Source organism: Doryrhamphus excisus, linkage group LG11 (genome assembly GCF_037039965.1).
Source record: "Doryrhamphus excisus strain RoL-2023G ecotype Guam linkage group LG11, RoL_Dexc_Guam_v1.1, whole genome shotgun sequence".
In the NCBI taxonomy this organism is placed as follows: Eukaryota; Metazoa; Chordata; class Actinopteri; order Syngnathiformes; family Syngnathidae; genus Doryrhamphus; species Doryrhamphus excisus.
Window position 1 is genome coordinate 19,175,287 of NC_136367.1, and position 16,494 is coordinate 19,191,780.

At 44.5% G+C, this 16,494-nt stretch overlaps 2 protein-coding genes across 2 annotated transcripts; one reads left to right on the forward strand and one right to left on the reverse strand.

Annotated features, from left to right (window-relative positions):
• Positions 1-414: 414 nt before the first annotated feature.
• atxn7l2a (ataxin 7-like 2a) lies at positions 415-8,271 on the forward strand. Its single transcript, XM_058078921.2, has 10 exons — positions 415-582; positions 1,355-1,423; positions 1,916-2,255; positions 3,294-3,547; positions 3,634-3,716; positions 4,225-4,439; positions 4,529-4,709; positions 4,996-5,117; positions 6,171-7,092; positions 7,943-8,271. The coding sequence occupies exons 1-10, from the start codon at positions 453-455 to the stop codon at positions 7,958-7,960; spliced, it is 2,334 nt and encodes a 777-aa protein (XP_057934904.2). The 5' UTR covers positions 415-452; the 3' UTR covers positions 7,961-8,271.
• Positions 8,272-8,760: 489 nt separating this feature from the next.
• On the reverse strand, positions 8,761-15,863 carry zbtb40 (zinc finger and BTB domain containing 40). Its single transcript, XM_058078920.2, has 12 exons — positions 15,736-15,863; positions 15,268-15,428; positions 14,792-15,195; positions 14,457-14,653; positions 13,307-13,523; positions 12,871-13,245; positions 12,600-12,806; positions 12,362-12,526; positions 10,714-10,928; positions 10,469-10,625; positions 10,163-10,401; positions 8,761-10,101 (listed from the first exon to the last, which is right to left on the reverse strand). Exons 2-12 carry the CDS (start codon positions 15,417-15,419, stop codon positions 9,925-9,927), a joined length of 2,505 nt encoding a protein of 834 aa, XP_057934903.2. The 5' UTR covers positions 15,420-15,428; positions 15,736-15,863; the 3' UTR covers positions 8,761-9,924.
• Between the last annotated feature and the right edge of the window lie 631 nt (positions 15,864-16,494).

A 16,494-nucleotide genomic window follows, 5' to 3' on the forward strand; every position in this document is an offset into this window, starting at 1 on the left:
TCACAAAATAACAAATAAATTTGAATGTGCATGCTTCAAATTATTTTGGGGGAAGTTTTTTTCATTCCACAAATCATCCAAATCCAAAATGCTGCTGTGAAGTCAATCTAGAATGGAAATCCTTGGGTTTATTTGGGTGTGTGTTGCATTTGAGGGTTAATAACATACTTGCACAACCTCAAGCCTGAGCAAAGTGAATGAAGTAGGAGGGTAATATCAGCAATTATAAACAATATAGTTAGCTTTATAGCAATGCCTGTCATGGCATTCTTTTATTTTTACTTCGTTAAAGAAGTACATATATGTGTTAAAACTGCATAAGGAGTGCTAAAACACTATTTTATTACTTTTTCAATTAAGATTGTTTTCCTTTACCCCTAAGAACGCGCACGCACCAAGTTCCTCGCCGGTCACGAGCGCGACTTGTGACGTCAACGTCTTGCCGCGCAGTGATGATGGCGGTACGTGAACGCGCAGTGAAAGTAATGGCTGCTGTGGATCGGCGGGTTCCTAGCCTCGATGATTTCGTGGGTCAAAGCTGGACTGCCTGGAGCGAGTGGGCTGGTGTGACCGCACCCGACGGTAAGAAGACACAACGACGCTACAAGCGGCTGCAAGGAAGGTGTTTAGTAAAAAGAGCGGGCTTTATTTTCGTGTAAAGCGGGGACAGAGCTAGCCATGTTACCCAAACAAAGACTCTGCCGGGTCCTAGCGCTGGGTGGGTAACATGTTGGCTGCACAGGAGCCATCTGATTATGTTGACATGCTAACTAAATGTGACCGTTGTAGTTTGTACTGTATTGTTACAGCTCCCTTTCAACTCATAGTCACGGTTTATCGGGCGTGTCCAGTTTGACTGAAACGAGGCGGGCGGTCGTGTGTCAGAATAAAGCTCGCATGGAAGTGAGCAACTTCTTGTCGTGAAAAGCTAAGCTAGGTTGCTAACAGTGCATTTAGCATGATGATGCTAATGCTAGTGAGACACAGGTGACAGAGGAGGAGTCTGCTGATGTTGCCGGCCCAGCTTTTGCTGTTAACGACACTCTTATTTTGGCCTTATTCTGCTATTTGACCCCGATAGCGTCCGGTGCTACCTCAAATGTACTAACGTTCACTATCTTTGGGTGCCTGATGAATCAAACAGTACATGAAATAAATGCTACATATGAGGATGTGGCTTCCTGTCCCTCCCAGCTCTGCGTCTACTCACTGCCCACAACATAATGTCATCATTTATTGATTGCTTGATGTGTGCAGGAATGTTTGCACCCTCTAAAAAGCCCACAACCTGACATGATGCACAACTTCACAAAGTGTCTCACTTCTTATTGAAAATGTTTGTAATGTTTTTTAGGCCCTGATGTGGATGGCTGCAGTAAAAATGGTGAAAAGGCTGCAGAGGCAATGTCACTCAGTAAGGAGGGTAAGTGTTTAAGATTGTCACATCCACTTAAGGACTATTTGGCACTTTTGTATTACTAGCCGCTTTATAGTCAGTCAGATGTCTTTTTTAGTTGGAATTGAGACAAATTCTTCTGTTACTTTTTCAGTAACTGGTATAAATAGATTAATACCTGCACTATCAATAGCTACCATGGAGTAAAAAAGATGGATCACATGGTCTTTGCCAAAAAAAGTCAATTACCGCACCTTGCGTCTGTGCTATTGGCTTGCTAGCCCTCCACAAGATGTGCACAACATTTAGGGGTGATTTGGTCAAGCTTGAACAGTAGGGGAAGGACATCGAGTGTGGACTTAAGGTGTTGTCTGTCGGGTTGCACACACAGTGAGAAAAAGGACAAAACAAGAAGCTAAAAACCTACCACTTCCACAAGGAATGGGAGGAGAACAAGAAGTAAATGCCGTCAGAAAATACACATTTGTATCGTAATCCTGTTCTTTGTTTTTCTCACAGATATGTCAATCTTTGGCCTGTACCCCGGCCACGACGACTTCTACCTTGTGGTGTGTAGCCACTGTGGTCAAGTCGTGAAGCCACAGGCCTTCGAGAAGCACTGCGAGCGAAGACATGGCTCCCTGGCCAAACTTTATGCGCGGATTCGCTCCCCTACTCCAGCTCCACAGCCCCAGCAGAAGCCTCTTCATAGCCATTCCCCTTCTCATGGGACCAATGCCATTCCATCTTCGTCTTGGGACGGTCGAGGTCAAGGTGTCGGGTCAGTTAGACCGGCTCCACCAGCCCCTTCCACGCCACCCCAGCACAGACCCACCAAGAACGCCAAGGAAGGCGCACGGTAAGAATAGAGGGGGCAGCAGTAAGCAATGGAGGGGTAAAGAATGATCTGTGAATTAGTACCTTTATGCTAGATACAGTAGATCATGGGTGTCCAAAGTGCAGCCCGGGGGCCTATGCTGCCCTCCAGCCTCTGGTATCTAGGGTGAGGTTCCAACATGGACACAGATGGGCGTCACTCAGTACGCTCAGGCGGTCTCACGAACGTTGTGTAAAACTACTAGCTTTACACAAGTGTTTTCTTTCCGCCATATACTTTGTCATACCAGGATATCATTGTCATCACATAAATCTTTTTTTTGTCAAATTAAGCACTAATGTGGAAAGTACAAACTGCACATTACTTTGTAGCATTCCGTCTTTGGGTAAACAGTGCCATCTGTGGTGGAAAGTATGAACTGCATCAGTAACTGTATGACATCATAGCAGGGACTGTCTTCATCATAGATAACTGATTTGTTGACGACCTGCACATCAAAGCACGATCCCGCAGAGTACAGCACAGCCCAAATCTGTTTCCATATGATACTCGGCTACCTGTCCAGTATCCATTGTTCCGATTTGGGCTCATTTGGTCGGAATACGATCCATGGGCTGCATCCAGTTCTCACCCAAATAGCCTGTGCGTTTTAGACATGCGCTGCATTGACTTTTTTTTTTGTTTATAACGTCATAAAATTGAAATAATAATGTTGAACTGGTTAATCGGCGACTCCAAATTGTCCATAGGTATGAATGTGAGTGTGAATGGTTGTTTGTCTATATGTCCGAAGACAGCTGGGGTAGACTCCAGCACACCCGCCACCCTTGTGAGGATAAGCGGTACAGAAAATGGATGGATGGATGGTTGCATTTCTTTTGACCAGTGGAAATCATATTTCTCTGGTTTGTGTACAGTCCAATACGTTGCCATATGTGAGGCTACAAATGCTCAATTGTGAAATGTGTATTTAATCTACCAGATTACTGCAGATTGTCCAGTTTGAATATACACTACTATGGGGAAACGCTGTAATGGCCGCTTGTCTCTCATTACCAGACATTTCCCACTGGAAAAATCATCCCACGGCAGCCACGTAGATTCATCAGTATTGAAGCAGCAGCCGCCGCCTGTGGAGCTGCCCATCAGCTCTCCACCCCCGTCCCTTAGGGATCCCCCCTGGCCACACGGGGACACCCCACCGGGTAGGCCTTCACCCGCAGACCGACCGATCACCCAAAGAAAGGATTCCTCTCCAGCTTCTATGGTACCAAGCCACCGTATTCCCAGGCCCTACAACAAAATGGCCTCCAGTGAGTAGAGCTGAATTCTCAGGGTGTCAAAAAAAGTGTTTGAAGGATTAACTCTAATGACCGAGTGGCTTTCTGTGTGTTCTCAGAGAGAGAGTGTGACTTGGACAAACACTGTGGTGTCCTTGACCCTGACAGGAAGAAAGTGTGCACTCGCCTCCTCACATGCAATGTAAGTCCCAAACATCCATACATTTACACATTTTCTCTTGGGGGGGTTAATTTGTCTAGTCACACATGAAGGGAATTGATAAAAAGATCCTGTACATCCATCCATCACCATCTATGCTGCTCGTCCTCACCAGGGTTGCAGGGGCAATCTGGTTTTGACAGTTAATTGTATTTTACACAGCAATTTGGGATCTCAATCCATTACTGTTGAGGGTGTAGCTCTCTGTTGCGTCTCAGATTAAATCTTGAGTTAACTCGTTCAATCCCAGCCATTTTTCAAAAGCCGTCCCTCATTTTTGATGGTTTTGACTGATTTTTCAAGGCAGAAGAATAAACTCTTTTCCATTCTTTTGTAATCAGCAGTAGAACAGTTTCAGCAAAATATCAGTTCTCAACAAAAAAAAGGACGAATAAAGGTGTTTTGTGAAGAGATTAATCACAACGTAATAAAAATCTAATCGTCTGACAGGCATTCATTTGATTATTTTTGATTATGTCCTATTTCTCAGATCCACTCCATCCACCAGCGTAGGAAGGTGCTGGGCCGCAGTAAGAATTTTGACCAGTTAGTGGCGGAACTCAAGACCAGGGTTCGTGAGAAGGGGGCTCAGTTGCTGGAGGGAGGTGGTTCCTCCTCTGGACGGTCCCCCAGCCCAGAGGCACCTAAAGAGCAAGCCGGAGCTCCACATTGCCGCAGACCTTTGGCCAGCCTCCCTGCTTTCAGGTAAGTGAAGTGGTCATCAAGTTAATACTTGAAATGGATGCAATCATATACTTTATGATTTAAGCCGGTTGTCGCTTTTCTCTTTGCAGTCGCTCCACAGGCGTATCGGACAACACGGCAGAGGACGACAGGCAGCCGCAGGATGAGGGAAACCTCCGGGCTTCCTCCCCTCTTGTCCATGGAACCATCTCCAGTGATGAAAGTGACGCAGACGGATCAGAGGAGCCGATTGAGTTCTCGTCTTCTGCTGCACACCCACGACCGCTAGCAGTGAGCAGCTCTTACTTCAATTGATTCACCTTGCCCATTTCCACAATGTTTGAAACAATATAATAATAATATATCCATATACATTTAGATGATGAAGAAAATGGTTAAATTAATATTTAACACATTTCCTGGAGACTAGCAAAAACAGCACTCATTAAATGTCTTCAAAGTTGGCAGGTCTGCTTTACTGCAGTTTTACTGCAGTCTGCATGTTCATTTTGGTCCTTGATGACTACGAAGCCTCGACAGAAAAATACCTAATATAACCAATGTGCTTTTTTTCCAGATGTGTTCATTTGGAGGAAGTATGTTGGGCCACGGCATCTACACATTTGATAGAAGGCTTCACCATCTGAGGTCCGCTTTCAGCAGCATGCTAGAGCAGCACATCAGTGCACATCTCTGGAAGTAAGTCCATCCAGTGGTACGCACGTTACATACGCTGCATGGGGAACATATCCATTACAGATGTAACTCCATCCAGTGGTACACACGTTACATACGCTGCATGGGAAACATATCCATTACAGTTGCACCATGAAACAATACTTTCTGCTTCTCAAGGCCAGTATTAAATATTATATTTCTGAGAATAAGGTAAATTTACAATAGTCGTAAATTGACATTATCAATGGAAATTTACGACTTTGTTCTCACTGTTTTCTTTCCGTACAATTACTTTATTCTAGTAATGCTTATGAAGAGTAAAGGTGTAACCTTATGAGAAAAATGGGTAATATGACATTAAAGTTGTAAATTTACAAGAATAATGTTGTATATTTACAACTTTATTCTTACGAGCTGTTTATCCTAAGTTTCCAAAATGTACAACTCCTTCCCGCAAATTTCGGAGATTAAAGTCGTAAAGTTACGAAGAAAAATGTTTTGCTAATTTCATTAGAATAAAATCATAAATTCATGAGAATGTAGTAAATTTACAAGAAAAAAATAATTACGAGAATAAAGTGGTAAATTTATAACGCCTCTTTTTATCTTTTATCGCCTCTTTTGCCTAAAACTGGTATGACGATATTGTCCAACTCCCAAGTTCCGATTCCAATATGCCGACATGTCTCCTGCGGTGGAATGAACACGTGTTGTATACAGACTTTTTTTAAATATCGCTTGTCATGAGCGGGGAAAAACCTGATACCGATGTTGACCGATATCACATTTTTATATATCGGCCTGATAATTATTGGTAGCGATTATCGAACATCCTTCATCATATTACAAGTTTTGTTTCGTAAATTTCCGAGTTTACTCTAACAATGACATTTTACGAAGATGGAGTTTAAATTTACTAGAAAAAACTCGAGAATAACATCATAAATTTATGAGAATAATGTTGTTACGAGAATAAAGTTCTACATTTACGACATTATCCTCGCAAGCATCTCATGAGTGTTTTTTAGAGATACTGCATTTATGGAAATACTGATTGACATGCTTTGAATTCAGGAAAATACCTCAAGCCACCGACCTTCAGTGTCCAACCTCCTCAGCCAAGATCATCACCTCCTCGTCTCCTGCGTCAATCACCAGCGGATCCCCGACCTCCTCCTTCCATTCTAAAGTCCGCACCGCCGCTCATATCAGGTCCTCTCTCAAAAATGTTTCGTCCTCTTCATCTTCCAGTCGTGTGGCTGGGAGGTCGTCAGAGAACTCCGGCGGGGGCGGAATGGGCGGCAGTCACTTGGCGTCTCCAGGTAATCCTGTGATGGTGCATCACACAGGTCCGGGACGGCCCAAGAACCCCGTAGGGCGTCCTAGCAAGCAGCCGCTGAAGCTGCGAGAGGAAGCTCCCTCCCATAAGCGAAAAGCCCCCTCCCAGGAGGAGCATTCGGGCCCCAACAGGAACTGCGTCATTTTACACGACCGGGGCCGCCCGCCTTCCTCGGCTTCTTCCCCCTCTCCCTTCCCGTCGTCCTCTAAAGCCCCCATTCTTTCACCTCTTCCCCACGGACAGACCAATGGCACGCTTTCTTCGAGCAGCAAACCCCGCCCCCAGCCCGCCCCCTCGGAACCCCACTCACCAGCTTCGAAGACAGTTTGGACGTACAGACGGACTCACCCCACACTGGGGCACTCGTCGCCCCCGGAGTCCTCGTCCATCAACAGCGCCCACGGTCGGAACTCCACGGGGGACTCGGGACTACACGGGCAGGGCAGCGGGAGGGGTTTTGAGGGTTTGATAAAGAAACGTAAGGGAGGCGCCCTCGAGGAGCAGTCCCCCTCAAAATCCTCAGCGCACCGTCTGCCCTCCTCATCGTCCTCGTCCGCTCCTGCCTCCTCTTCTCCCCGCTCCAACTTCTACCCTTGGAAGGACAGCAAGGGTGGGGGCCTGGCGGGGGGCATGGAGAAGAAGCTGGGCACACAGAAGGTGAGAAAGATTTCATGACAGAACCACAGAATATGACGAGTATGAGTATCAGGGACACATTGGAGGGGAAAAAAACTTGTGATTTTGAGAATAAATACTTTTTTTTTCTCAAGAAAAAAGTAATCGATTTTATGGGGGAAAAAGCTGACAAAGTCGTAAATTCACTAGAAATATAATTTACAAAAAATTTTGTAAATTTACGAGTAAAAAGTAATAAAAAAGTTTTAATGAGTTATGCGTAAAAATGTAAATTGACAAGAAGAAAGGTGGTAATATTACGAGAATAAAGTACATTTACAAGGGAAAAAAACATAACTAAGTTCTAGGCATTGCCTGAGACGGCTATGAAAAGGGGGCCTTATGAGGCCTTTGGTCTTGGGCAAAGTTAATATGACTTTTTTTATTGTAAATGTAGGACTTTTTCTCATGAATTTACAGCTTTATTCTCGTAAATTATCACTTTTTTATTGTAAATGTAGGACTTTTTTGCATGAATTTACAGCTTTATTCTCGTAAAAAAAAATTTTTTATCACTTTTGTCTTGTAAATGTACAACTTTTTTGTGAAAAATGTACAGCTTTTTCTCCCAAATTTATTACTTTACTCTTGTAAATTTACAACTTTCTTTTTTTGCAAACATAGCTTTTTTCTCATAAATTTACAACTTTTTTTCTCGTAAATTTACTATAATTCTCAATTTTCCCCCCAATGTGGCCTAATACTAGGATAGTGATGATAATATCTTGCATTTACAAGAGAGTTAAATCTGGAACTAGAAACACACTTTTTCCCCCCACACTTTGAACAGCACATAAGCCATTTGGCCATTCTTTTTTCCCCCCTCCCACAGCCAAAACTGCACCATTAATCGTGCCTGCCTTACAAGCCACTAGAGGGAGCCAGCTCGCCTCGGTCTCAGACCGACGGAACAGGACAGTGTGCGTGTGTGTGAGCGTGTGAGAGGGAGACAGACGGCCTGCACTTTTCTATGTGATGGGTATGCTTGTTTATTGTAAGTGGTGCAGTGTGCATCCTGTGATGACTTTATCAACATGAACATTTGAATGGATGGATATGGACTTAGAAATACCTCAAGATTATCTGGTTATGCTGCTAAATTAAATATGTTGGTTTATATAAAAAATATATATAAAAGATTAAACAACTCCTTTATACGTTTGCTATGAGTTCATATTTCATGTATTTCACTTGCATTGGGACACACTTGCTATCAGTTAGCAAGTGGCTAACCAAGTTGAACTCATCTGTGGCACATTTTATTCAAATGTTAAGCAAAGAGGAACTTTGTGACAATATGAAGACTATTGTTAAGTCAAGTTTTCAATCAAGTCTTTAGGTAAATATCGTCATTTCAGGTAAGTCAACATTCACACACCGGAAGTAGGTCCACTTCCTGAAGTGTACCCATGGAAATACTGTCGACCCTCGCTATGGCTCAACAAATGTATATTCAAGCATAAAAACAGAAAAGGAAGAAGCCTTCTCAAATGAATTGACTAGTATTCTAAGTTGGCCACAAGGTGTCGGTGAGACGGTGACAAGAAGCGAGAACCTGAAAATGCATTTACTGTATTGCAAACACGGCATCACTTCCTGTCCGTGGGACACGGAACACGTTTACTGTGACACGTACGCACGAGCATAAGTACACTGAAGGGAGGGAAAAAACGTACGCACGAGCAGCCGTTGAAGTCTTAAATGGCTTCTCTTTGTGCACATTTACTAACACGTACACACGAATTTATTCTTTTTTATATATATAATACATCTCAAATGGCCTGTTTTCTCCTCCATATTGTACAATGCGAGTGTAAAAGCATTTAAAAATGTCATAACGTTACAATGAGACAATATCCACCCCGGAAGTACTGTGTCCAGAAAAACAACCGCTATCGTGGAATTGTAGTCCTAATGTTTCTCTCATCTACTATATTCGGTAATACAACTTTACATTTTCTTCATATGGCAGTTATTTCATGTTTACAGGACTCCAATGTTAAAAACGATGATAAACAGGAATCTGATATTTCGAGAATAAAGACATAAATTTACGCCAAAAATTTGACGAGAAAAGAATCGTGGTGAGAAAAATGATAAATTGACCAAGTCAAATTAATGAGAAAATACAATGGAAATTGTAAATGTAATTTTTTTTCCAAAAATATTTAAGAATAAGAATAAAGTTGTAAATTTCCGCCTTTATTCCGAAAATTTTTACTGTTTAGTTAGTGCAATATTGGTCATGGAAAAAAATATATTGTGGCATCTCTAATTTGCATATATAATTTATTCACACAATGATACCTGCTTGGGCCCACATTGGAATTGTCTGCTGCTGCTTTTTTTAGACAAAAATGAAACATTTATTGCAAATATAAGAATCACACTTTCATTCCTGAGTTAACTATAACAAAAAAAAAAGAAAAACCTGATTCTTCAGAAGTGGGCTATGCTAACATGCTAATCCACTGCTCTGTTTTGCTGCCATGTTATAAATAAAAGCTTGGCTAAAGCAAGAGGAAAGTAGGTAGCTATTAATTCCCAAAATGTCAGATTTTTTTTCCAAGTTGGGCCTAATAGCCAACAGAAAGAAGCGGATGTCAGAAAACGCTCTCTGAAACGGACCATTCAGAGCCCAACGTGAAATGTATGTAAAAGATTAAACGCATCCACGGTTAAAATGACATTTTCTTAGGTGTACGAAAACCCAGACAAGACCCTACAAGACCCGGGAGGCGTACTTGTGGAGGTACCTGCTGACGTGACAAGAACGGCGTCACACAGTGAAATGACTTGGTTGTTTCCTGTCCGCTAGACATCAGCTGCTTTGTCTTCACAAATGAAGGTGACGGAATTGTTCAGGAGATCAAACATGTTGACCTCCACCACCTCCGAAGGCGGGTCCAGCGCCACAAACACCTGCTGGGCCACGGCCACCTGAGACCCATCGGCGCACGCCTCGTCCTCGGTTTCCTGTACGGAGACCGTCTGATCGCAGGATATGGTTTTAGACCCCGGGTGGGAGATGTTCACGTGCGAGGTGGCTTACCGTGTGTGTGTTGGGAACTTGCTCTTGGCTGGCCTCCTCCTGCGTCTGCTGGGCCTCCATGTGGCAGGAGAGGAGGTGCTCCTGGAGCTGCGGCTGGGAGGTGCTAACCAGGCTGCAGAGCGGGCAGATCCAATGCTTGATGCTTTTTTCGTGCTGGGAGTTGATGTGAGCCTGCAACTCATCATGGCCGCCGAACACATCTTGGCAGTGCGGGCAGTGCAGGGTGGACGCTGCGGAGCCTGGACACACACACACACACGGTCAGTTAGCGATTCCGTCCAGTCAGCGTTCTCAGACTTGACCCACCTTCATGCTCAGCTTTCCTGTGTTTGGCCAAGCTGGCGGCGCTGGGGAAGAACCTGAAGCAGACGTCACACTGGACCAGGGTCTTCAGCTGCCGCGTTTGGCTGGTAAACACATCAGGGTGGTTGGTCCTGTTGTGGTACCACAACCCGGACAGTTGCTGAGAAAGAGAGAACCAACCATGGACTGAAGAGGTGCTACTGCGTGTTGACCACCAAGGTGGATGTTGAAGAAGCGGCTCATCCTACCTGGTACGACTTGTTGCACAGGTTGCAGATAAAGGGTTTGAGTCCGGTGTGCAAGGTCTTGTGTTTGTCCAGCAGGGCGGCGCTGGTGAAGACTTTGTCGCACGTGGGGCACTTGTGGAACTCCTTCAGGTGGAACTCCTCGTTGTGCTTCTGGTGCTCCTCCAAAGTCTGGAAGCTGAGGCAGCACTTGGGGCAGTCCAGGGGTTGGGGCAGGTCTGACAGGAAGACGGAGAAAACTTTCGATTTGGTTTTGGATTTTCTACTATGAAAGATATTCATGAATTATTAACTCATATTATTAATTATTAACTCTATTAAATTATTAACTCAAGACGTAGTGACACGTTTTTACAAACTCAAACGCCGATCCCAACAACATAGTTCCACGCCAGAGGCTACAAGAGGTGATGATGCAACTCTCCACTAATGCATTTGGCTTCAGAGCAAATGTAAACCATAAAAGCGGCCACAAGGTGGCAGAATTTGCAAGTGAGAAAAGTGGCATACACAGTGGCAGTGTAGCATACACAAGGTGAACACATGGTAGGGAAATGTATGTACACACAAACACACCTCCTCACACGTGTGCGCACACACACACACACAGTTCAGCTCCAAATGTGAAAATTGTAAATAGTTCATGGTTTAATAATTTTTTTATAAATAATTTTGATGTAAAACATCCCCATTTTGGTGGCAAAAATATGAATGTTTTGTTTGAAAGGTATCTTTTTACAATAAGGTGGCGTTCTCCTTTTTTAGTTGGGAACTGATATTTTCCTGAAACTACAGATTACTAAGTTACAAAAAAAGGCAGAAACAAACTCTTTCTTTAGGATGAAAGAAGAGAGTCCCATCTTTCTTTTGGTGGGTTCCATGTTGATATAACCGTAGAACGCATTATTTTGTGTGCCTTAAAATTCCAATCATAAACTGTATAATAATAATAATAATACATTTTATTTGTATAGCGCTTTTCAAAATACTCAAAGACACTTTACAGAAAAATGGAGTTGAATAAAAGCAAATAAAAACAAAGTAAAAAATACAACATTCATTTGTTTATAAAATATTTCATATGGTTCCTAAAATATTGTGACAGGTCAATAACACTCAATAGGTTATTACTTTTTTTATTTTACAATAAAAATATTTACAAAAATGAATCATATTTTTAATGACCTCGCATGGCCAAACTGCAGTACCACCACGGCCCACCAGGGGGCCGCGCCCCACACTTTGAGAATCACTGATTTAGAAAAAAAACACTGGTAGAGTGAAGCTGTGATATTTAAAGTGTGGATGGATGACTGTAGTCCTAACTTTGTACGAGTAGCACCGTACATTCTGGACTTACTTATAAGTCACAACCTTGCAATCCTACCGACACTCGGTGTTCCCAACTCCTTTTTTCTCCATCTAAGCACTCCAAGCGGAAGTAATTATTTACCTGATCAAACTTACTTAAGATTTGTCAGATTAAAAACAAAAAGCTTCTGTTCCTCTTGAAAGATCAGTCAAAATATTTTGAAAAAAAAGTGTATTCACGAGTGGCCTTTTATTGTGGCCAGCCTAAGGCACACCTGTGCAATAACCACGGCTGGATGGAGTACCTCGCCCAAGGAGAAGCCTGTGAGTGGGTTCTTACTGTGGAAGGTCTGCAGGTGGACTGTCAAGCCGCTGGCCTGGCTGTGGCCTTTCCCGCATTCCCGACACACGTAGGGTCGATCTCCCGTGTGTGTCCTCACGTGCCGCGAGAGCTCGATGGACTGGGCGAAGACAGCTTTGCAGTACTGACACACGTACATCTTACCTAAACACACAAAACCACAAAATGAACGTAGCGAACGCAAAACTCGATGTGTGTGTGTGTGTGTGTGTCTCACCCTCGGAGTGTTTCTTCTTGGTGTGATACGCCAGCGCGGCAGACACGCTGAAGCTCATGTCGCAGTGTTTACAGCGGAATGGTTTTTCGCCCGTGTGGAGTCGCATGTGGTTCTTCAGTGACGAGGTGGCGGAAAACTTGGCGCCGCACGTCTCGCAGGCAAACGGTTTCTCGTCAAAGTGTTCCGTCCGCTTGTGGTAAATCATACCTGAACAAAACACCACGGGTTGATTCGTATTATTCGGGTCAGTCATTATTTCATGTGTGCGCACCTGATGGGTGCGCAAAGGTGCGCCCGCAGAGATCACAGGATATCTTCTTCTTCTTCTTGGCTCCCGCGCTGCCGGGGTGAGCCTCGGTGAGGTGGCGCTGAAGGGCGCGCTGGTTGGCTAGCTTCTCGGGGCAGTGCGGACACGGCAGCTGACCCTCGTCCGACATGGGGCAGCGCTTCTTGTGCGCCGCCAGGCGACACTTGTAGGCGAAGATCTTCTTACACCAGTGACAGCAGTACGCCTTGGAGGGACACGGGGAGTCCGCGTCTCTCTCCTCTTCTTCCTCCTCCTCCTCCTCATCATCGTCGTCGTCCGGGTTCTGTTTACTGCTCTCCTCCATCTTGACTTCACTCCTGGTGTTCTGTTCCGGGTTAACTGTGGAGACGCGTCTGCATTGGTAAGTGGACTTTTCCAGCAGCGCGTTGTTGGGTTTTACCTCCATTTTGTCCCCCGCCAGGCTCTTCTTCAGTGACTTTATCCAAGTCCTCCAGCCGGGAGAGGAGCGGCGCTGGGAAGGAAGAAGGAGCGTTCTGTCGGACGCAACGGAGCAGCTTCAGGAGAGCTTCCTCGCCGACGAGTCCCTTCTCCACTTGGCTCATCAGCTTCTTCACCGCTGAGTTGGGATCCGAGTCTTCACAGCACTCCGTCACGACCTGACAGTAAAACGAGAAGCGGATTTTTATACATTTTGTTGATAAAGTTCCAAAAATGAGCCTTTTTCTCGGCTTTGTGTGCTTTGGTTTAAAATGACTACTTTTTATTGTGATATTATGACTTTATTACATCCTTTTTTAATATTATTTTGTTGTTTAATTTCTACTTTTGGGCCACACAGCTAGGAGACCCGAGTTCAATTCCACCCCCGGCCATCTCTGTTTGGAGTTGCTAGGTTAATTAGCGACTCCAAATCGTCCATAGGTATGAATGTGAGTGTGAATGGTTGTTTGTCTATATGTGCCCTGTGATTGGCTGGCCACCAGTCCAGGGTGGACCCCGCCTCTCGCCCAAAGACAGCTGGGATAGGCTCCAGCACCCCCACGACCCTCGTGAGGATAAGCGTTAGAAAATTAATGAATTAGTTTAATTTGTATTTTTGGCCTGCACAGCGACTAGGCCACACAGCTAAGAGACCCGAGTTTGATTCCACCCTCGGCCATCTCTGTGTGGAGGGTTGCATGGGTTTTCTCCGGGTACTCCGGTTCCCTCCCACATTCCAAAAACATGCTAGGTTAATTGGCGACTCCAAATTGTCCATAGGTATGAATGTGAGTGTGAATGGTTGTTTGTCTATATGTGCCCTGTGATTGGCTGGCCACCAGTCCAGGGTGGACCCTGCCTCTCGCCCATAGACAGCTGGGATAGGCTCCAGCACCCCCTGCGACCCTTGTGAGGATAAGCGATAGAAAATTAATAAATTTGTATTTTTAATGCGCCATGGGCCAATAAAAAAAGCAGCCGCGGTCTACAAATGGCCCATAGGCCACACTTTGAACACCCCTGCTCTAGTGCTCCTCCTTCCTGTTCTAAATGATAACTACTCTCTTCCACAATAGAAGCAGACACGTGGTGTTGTATGTTGTACCAACCTGTCTCTCCTCTTGGTCCAGACCGCCTTGAGCTGCTTGGCTCAGCAGTTGAAGAACATCTGGCACGTTGGCGAGGAGCTCCGTCATCAGCTGAGAGGAGCGCTCCAGACGTGCAGGTGCGGCCTCGGTGGTATCCTCGGTCGCGGTTACATTTTCTTCTGGTGCAACGCTCTCTGTGGCTTTGCTGTCCTCGGGTCCTACGTGCACACAGAAGAACTTTGTTCCTGATTTCCATCATTTAATCAGTGTCTCCTAAAACTTCTTGCAACGATCTGATGGAAACCGTCTTTAAGCTGCACTTTTGGTACTCCTGCTTTAACGTCTCCAAAACTCACCTGAGGTTTCTGAAAGGTCCTGACGGACTCTTTTACACTCGGGTTCCTCTGCTTTTTCATTTTCCTCCTCCTCTGCTGACTGATGCTTCACCTCCATCCCACCCTCGTGTGTCTCATTCGCAGCAAGCGCAGGTGAAGCGTGAGGATGTTTGGGGTGCGCCGTGATCTGTGTAGAGTTGGAGGACGCCGGCTGCTGCTGGTTGATGATGTTGGTGAGGACATTTTTAAAGCTCACAGCCACGTCAAACATCTGCAGGCTGTCTGCGGCGGCGATGATGCGGCTGACGTTATGCTTCCCAAAAGGTAGCTTCCCCGTGTAGACCATGTCGAGAAGACAGACGAACTCCTGCGAGGACACCACCGTCGTGTCAATGGAGACGGTATCGGAACTGTCCAGCAGTGACCTGAAGGGGTTCAAAAGTGATCACAATTCTTGAACAAATGTTGTGTATTTCAGGGTGGACTCAACACAGTACCTGAACAGCATGCTGGAAGCGGCCAGCACCAGTTTATGTGCACGGTGGGGGTTGTCCCCCACAAGAATGGTGCAGTCACAAAAGTGGCCCTCCTTCCTCAGGGCACACAGTTGCTGCATCAGCTGACTGCTGTAGTTGGGAAGCTCAATCATGCCGCTTGTCTACAAAGCATGGAGATCACGTCAGTTAACGTTTGAATAACATCCAGTTTGGTCGTGCTTTGTGTTACTGTAATAAAACTGTAAACATGTTATGTGGCACATATGAATAGATTTGGTGTTTACAGTCACGGACTGAACTACAAACATTCCACCAAGTCATTTTCCCTACATGAAGTACAAGCTAATCGCTAGCTTGAAGTACGAATGCTAACCTCAGAGAAATTGGTAGTGAAATAACTTTAACGGCGACAAAAATAAAAAAAAATGAAGAGCCCACATAACGTTTCCATCCGGGTGACGTCTTTACCTGGAATTATTCAAACGATCCGTTTCTTTATTTAAACACCATTGTTGGACAAATCCGCGACGCTCAATAAAGCTTGGCAATTTTGAACATGGCGACAGCTGGTGCAACACAAAATGGTGACACTTCCGGTTGACGGAACGATTCGTTTGCATTCTTTTTCGTGCTTTATTTGCTTAAACTTGTCTTAGTGCGAAAAGAAAACGTATGTATACTATATGCCCGATATACACGGTTTACATTCAGAGGGAGTATTCCACTCAAAAAGACAAATATCGAGGAATTTAAATGGATGTGTGTCAAGTCCGTGTGGCAAACGTGTTAATTAACTTTTCTTCCGTCGGGGGAATCCTACGGCAAGTACACAGGGACAAACGCAATCGGTCGTACAATCGGCGTACCACAAGTACCTTCCCAACATGGCGGCTGATGTACTTAAGGCTTGAAGACCAGGAAACAAGGAACAAGGAAACCTTGTTAATGTGTAATCGCCTCATATTATACACACTTAACTTTAAAAAGTGCCAAGCGCATACAATGTCTACAATAACTATAGTAATTATTTTTAATTCAAAAATATAATCAATCTATTGAAATATGGATAGTATCATGGATGGTATTTACTACTTTGATACTACCGTCGTTTATTTTTTGCTGTGTTGTTCAAATATATTGTTGATTTATCCTTTACCAACATTTGCAGTATCACCCACCTAGCATGCATGCAGTACAGGTTGCTAGCATTTGATAGCCACAGGGAAA